The sequence below is a fragment of the Mustelus asterias genome, chromosome 12 (assembly GCF_964213995.1).
Source record: "Mustelus asterias chromosome 12, sMusAst1.hap1.1, whole genome shotgun sequence".
Classification (NCBI taxonomy): domain Eukaryota; kingdom Metazoa; phylum Chordata; class Chondrichthyes; order Carcharhiniformes; family Triakidae; genus Mustelus; species Mustelus asterias.
Genome location: NC_135812.1, coordinates 103,486,869 through 103,492,868, shown reverse-complemented (window position 1 = coordinate 103,492,868; position 6,000 = coordinate 103,486,869). Strand labels below are relative to the sequence as shown.

General features: G+C 39.6%; 1 protein-coding gene across 1 annotated transcript in view; it reads left to right on the top strand.

The window, feature by feature from the left end:
• bptf (bromodomain PHD finger transcription factor) overlaps positions 1 to 6,000 on the top strand; it is a 139,024-nt gene that overhangs the window by 74,218 nt on the left and 58,806 nt on the right. The window contains exon 11 of the mRNA XM_078226069.1: positions 913 to 3,431. Coding sequence (XP_078082195.1) covers positions 913 to 3,431 — 2,519 coding nt within the window. The remainder of the gene's footprint in view (positions 1 to 912; positions 3,432 to 6,000) is intronic.

The following is a 6,000-nucleotide window of genomic DNA, read 5'->3' as shown; positions in this document are numbered from 1 at the left end:
TGAACTAAGATGAAAGTAATTAAGTTGACATGGAACTGAGATGTATACCATAGGAATGGGCAACAAATTCTGACCTAGGCAGAGATGCCCAAATCCAATGAAAAAAATAAAAGCATGCACACTGGGACACTGGATATTATTTGAATTCCTTAAAATCTGCAATTAAATCAAGAAGGCTAAAAAATAAAATTGACTGCTAATGGAAATCGACTTGCATTTGAATGGTCTTGGTTAGCTTGACTCAATCATGGTAAAATGTCAGAGTTCAGTAATGCTCAAAGTTGCTGATTAGATTGAGATATCTAAGAAAATTTTAACCATCACCCTGAGCCTTTGTTTATTATTTCGTAGCATTTTCAATATTAACCTTTATTCATTAGATCGAAGTAGACGTATTTTGCTTAACCTCAGAGTTTAAATTAGACTTTCAAATCATTAAAATATGTTGGCCTTTTAACCCAGTGTTTTGTTTTACTTTAAAATTTTCAAATTAATTTTCAATGTTCTGGAATAAAACCAGGGAATTAGCTTAATGTTGGCATTTTACTTTTGGTGTGGGACTGAGACCTAACAAAATAGAGATTTGACACCATGTCAATGAATGCAGTTTTTTGTCCAACTAAGCAGACAGGTAAAGCCCTTCAAAGGTTATGCCTATATTGTCTTTAAGTTGGACACTAAAGGGCACTGATTTGGAATAAGTAGACTCTCCCTCTCTCATTCCTCTAGCCCTTTCCACAATTGTCCTTGTCTCTGGGCCAACCTTGATGACTCGCTCTATGGAAGTGGCTTGTTAAATTTCATTAGATTGGTGTATGACCAGATTGGAAGATGTCAGTCAGAAAGATGTCAAGAGGGAGCACTTTTCCATTATGTAACTCCTGTGTTAACTGTATCATTTTTATTTTAGAGAGCAATGAAAATATCAGAACTGATGGTGATAAGTTAATAAAGGAGGAACCAATGAACTTGGATGAGACCAAAACTGAATCTGATTCGCAAGAACAGGAAAAGTTTATCTCAACTGATCTCATCAATGTGAGTGAGGCCTTTCAACTGAGGACTTGGTATAAAAAGAGAGTAAAAACATCTAAATTAGATGGACTGTTGGATCGGCGAGTAAAACAGTTTACAATGGAAGAGAAACAACGTCAAGAAAAACTGAAACAAGAGGCCTTAATGAAATTGCCGAGAAATGAACAGAAAAGCCTAACTGCACAACAGAAATCTGATCAGGCTGGAAACTGTCTTCAGAAAAAGCCTGAATCAGTAGTGCAGGAAAAAGGACATGTGGGTCAGACCTCTCCAAAGATGGCAGTTGAAAGTGCGACGACATCAGTTGAGGAAAGCACTGTTGAGAAAAATCAAGTCTTGACCCAAGAAAAAGATCCAGTTTTAGCACTGCTGAAGGATCCGGGTAATAACGCAGCGTCAAACCAAAAACACAACAAGGAGGCCGCTGAGAATAATATTGAATCAGTGGTCACTGATGATGAAACCAAGGACCTGCATTTAAAAAGCAAGGAAAATGGTGCTGAAGGCAGTGCTCCGCAGTTGGTTGTGGGAAAAACTTCTGTAAATAATAGTTCTGATCTGAAAAATGAGAGTATCTGTGAGCCATTGGCAGCAGAAGGAAACCATGGCAATCTAAACACAAACATGCGAGAGGGTGTGGTTGAAGGTGGTGGTGATCTAATGGAGACAGATGAAAACAGTGAAAAAAACAACTCTAAAATTAAGGGCAATAAAGAGATTCTTGGAACTGAATGTCCTGAAAAAATAGACCCACAAACCAATGAAACAATTTCTGAAAAATGTGATGGACCAATGGTTGTTGAGGAAAATGGTATAAAAGAATTCCCTGACCACAAAGAAAGCAATAGTATTGAAAATAGATGCCTTGAAAAAATGGACACAGATAGTTGTACGGAAAATAAGATTTCTGAAATCGAAGCAGCAGAGGATAAACTAGAGCATCAGCACCCTGTTGATCAGGTTAATGGAAAAGATGTTGTAGAATCAAAATCAGCTGTTGTAATGAAGAACTCTGAATTAGTGCCATCTGAATCTTCTGAAGCTGTTACTGCTGTTAATAACATTGAACCCCTTAAGGAAAAGAGCAGCACCAAAGTAAACTCTGAAAATGAAATAAAATCCTCAGCAAAAGACCCATTGGTTAAGCTAGTTATGAATGGAGATATTACCATGGGTGATTTAGAGGACAAGCCTGTTAGAATAGAAGGGAAAATTTTAACAGCTGCTCATTCAAAGGTTCATGAAAGTGTTGTAATAGATAATGATAATGCAGTACCCCAGTTAAAGACACCCAGGTTAGATGATGCAGCCCCACAGGTAAAGTCACCCAGGTTAGATGATGTAGTCCCACAGGCAAAAGCACCCAGGTTAGATGATGCAGTCCCACAGGCAAAGGCACCCAGGATAGATGATGCAGTCCCACAGGCAAAGGCACCCAGGTTAGATGATGCAGTCCCACAGGCAAAGGCACCCAACTTAGATGATAACTCGCAGGTAAAGACACCCAAGATAGATGAGGCACTTGCAAAGGTGAATGCACCCAGGTTAGAACATGCAGTATCACAGGTAAATGAATCTAGGTTAGGTAATATTTCTGAGGTCATAAATTCTTCCAAAGGGTCAGGTCTTTTAAATGTCACCTTGGATAAATCATCAGAGACTGAAAATATAGTGAAACCATTGGAAATAGATGGACAACTGCATAAAAAAGCTGCTTCCCCACCCCTAGTTTCTGTAGCAGACTCTACTTTGAGTAAGAGCTTCAGTGAGCAAAATGGGATTCAGTCCGAAAGTGAAGTGGGTGATATCAATGGGGATCATGAGGTTAAAACGGTCATTACTAAAATGACCAGCACAACAACAACCATTTCCACAGAATCCAAAACTGTTGTCAGTGTAACTGAGGCTTCTTCTATGCAGAAAAATATTCCATCGGTGGTGTCCTGTATTAAGAACTGTGCTGTTTCTTCAACAACAACCACAACCACAACATTCACAAAAGTGACTTCACCAAAACTAGACAGTACAGTAGATGCTGTGACAGTCACAGAAAAGACTGTTGTCACAACCACAGTGACTGACTGTGTGGCCACTCCAGGTGGAATGTCAACAACCACCATGACTGTAAGTAAAGAATATTCCACCAAGGATAAAGTTAAACTGATGCGCTTTTGTCGGCCGAAAAAGACCAGGTCTGGCACAGCCCTGCCTTCATACCGTAAATTTATTACCAAAAGCAGCAAGAAGAGCATATTTGTCCTGCCGAATGATGACCTACGGAAATTGGCCAGGCGTTCTGGGATTCGAGAGGTTCCAGGATTTAACTACAATGCAAAACCAGCACTGGACATCTGGCCATATCCATCACCGAGACCAACATTTGGCATTGCATGGAGGTATTCTAAATTAACTCTTAAAGTTGATACAGTAGTTACTAAAGTGGTAGTATTGATTTTCCAATTAAAATTTGTTGATTTCTTCCCATTCCTGGTTAATGTTACTATTCAGAGATGGCTACTGCAGGTTAAATATTTTGCCAACTTTTCTCCCATTTTTTTTATATCCACCTTGCCTGTGACTCTATTTTAGTGATATGATCCCTCAAGCTGGCAGTCTCTTAAGTGGTTCTTTCAAATAGCCTTGATTCAGGTGTGTGCTTAAATAGTGAAAGCTGTCAGATTATTTGAATCCTGCAATCTCAGTCCTAAAAGCACAAGAACATAAAAATTGTCAGCAGGAGTAAGCCATTCTGCCTGCTAGCCTGCTTCCATTTATTATGATCTTGGCTGGTAATCTACCTCGGCTTCATTTTTGCACCTTATTCCACATTCTTTGCTTATCTTGCTAACCAAAGACTGTTGACCTCTGTCTTGAATATTTGATATGGCTAATTACTTAACTTGATCTGATCATTGCATGTCCCTCAGAGGTACACTTTCAACCAAAGTGTAAACACCATTATTTTTCTTTCCTTAATTGCATGGTTTCCAGGCCAGTTTTAATCTGTGTTCATCCTTGCCAGCTAACACAACGTTGATTGGTCGGTTGAGCCTGAAATCTTTGTGGCCTGATTCAACTATATTGATTTAACGTCTTCAGCTGTCAAGGGAACTGCTTTATCTTGGGTCTGAAGCACCTCACATGAGTTGCATAGATCTTTCACATGCTAATGATTCCCCAATTTGCCATTACATTGCTGGTTTGCTGCCTTTATGAAGCAAGTTTTGTTAATTTTGGGCATCTAAATGATTAAAAAATCCCTTGAGCTTTGAGATTTTGTGTAAGTTAAGTTAAATGAGTTGGCTGTATTTAGCCAAGTCTCACTTGCTTTTACATGCTGGTAACTACCAATTTATAAAACGGTTGTGAAATAATATTCTTAAAATGGTCAATGAAGCAAATATCTATTTGGTAGCTAATGCAAAGAATTGATTTACTAGGATTTTTTTTTGCTAGCCGTTCTCAAACTTTTCTGAGTTTCATTTTTTTGCTGATTCCTCATTTTCATTGCTCTTCGTCCTGGCAGCAAGATATCCAATTGAGCTTTCCGAAATGATGGCATGTACCCTTTTGCACATTATTTTAAAATCGTAGAAGATTTATGCACACCTTATGCAAAGAGGCCACTTCACCCATTGTGTCTGCACCAGCCAAGTAATGAGTCACCCAGCCTGAGCTCTTTCTTTTTAGATTCCCAAAATTAACAAAACTTGGTCCATAGATCTGCATGTCAGATATCAATCTGCATATCCAAACACCTTTTTTAAATGAGTTGAGGATTTCTGCCTCGACTACCTTTTCAGATGGTTGGTTCCAGACCCCTGCAACTGTTGGAATCGCAGAAGCCCTACAGCGCAGAAGGAGGCCGTTCAGCCCATCTGCACCAGCCCAGGTTCAACTCCTTTAACCCCACATAATTACTCCACTAACTCCCCAAACCTACACATCTTTGGGCACTAAGGGACAATTTGGCATGACCAGTCAACGTAACCTGCACCCCCCCCCCCCATTCTTCTACCAATTATTTGTCTAAACCTCCCCAGTCACTGATCTCTCTGCTAAAGTAAATAGGCCCTTTCCACCCACTGTGTATAGTTTTATCTAGTTCTAGCATAACCTCTTTGTTCTTAATTCTGTGCCTCAACTAATAAATGAAGGATTCCGTATGCTTTCTTAACAACCTTATCGACCTGTCCAGCCGCCTTTGAGATCATCACCTTTGTGGACATTCATTCTAAGGTCTCACTTCCTCTACACCTCTGTGTCCTCCCATTCATTGTGTATTGTCTTGTCATGTTTGATCTCCCAAATGCATCACCTCACACTTCTCTGGACTGGATTCTTTTCTGCCCACCTGACCATTCCATTTATATCTTCCTGCAGTCTACAGATATTCTCCTTGCCATTAACCATGCAGCCAATTTTTGTTCCCCAGTACCATATCGGTGCGCATTCTGTTTGAGTGAAATGTGAAAATATTTTTCTTTTCCAGTTTTCTGTAACCTTTGCCCTCAAATTGTATGGGATGGTACTGAGGCTCTCTGCAGACATGGCTTATATCTGTTAGTAATCCAGGAACCCAAAGTTCAACATTTGTGTGTATTTTTTTGTTGTTTGGTGAGTCGGGGATATCAGGTATATTGTTGGTGCAAAGCCCATGAGGCAGAACAGCAGGTCAAACAGTATATTCTCTAATTGTTCACAGTTCTGCAATGAATGAACCTGTCCACTGGAAGGTGATTCTTCTCTACTCCACTTTTACCCAAACACAGCATGAAACTGTTGAATTGCCAACGGGGGTGTAATCATGTATGATTAGATCTAGGCTTCTCTTTCCTTACCAGTGGTTATTTCTAGTTTTCAGACACATTTTTGCCTACTTTTTTTATCCTTTTATTTGCAGTTCTGTTTTTGCAAATTTCTGGATCTGTGCCTGTTGCTGGTCTTCCTGACTAGCATGTACCT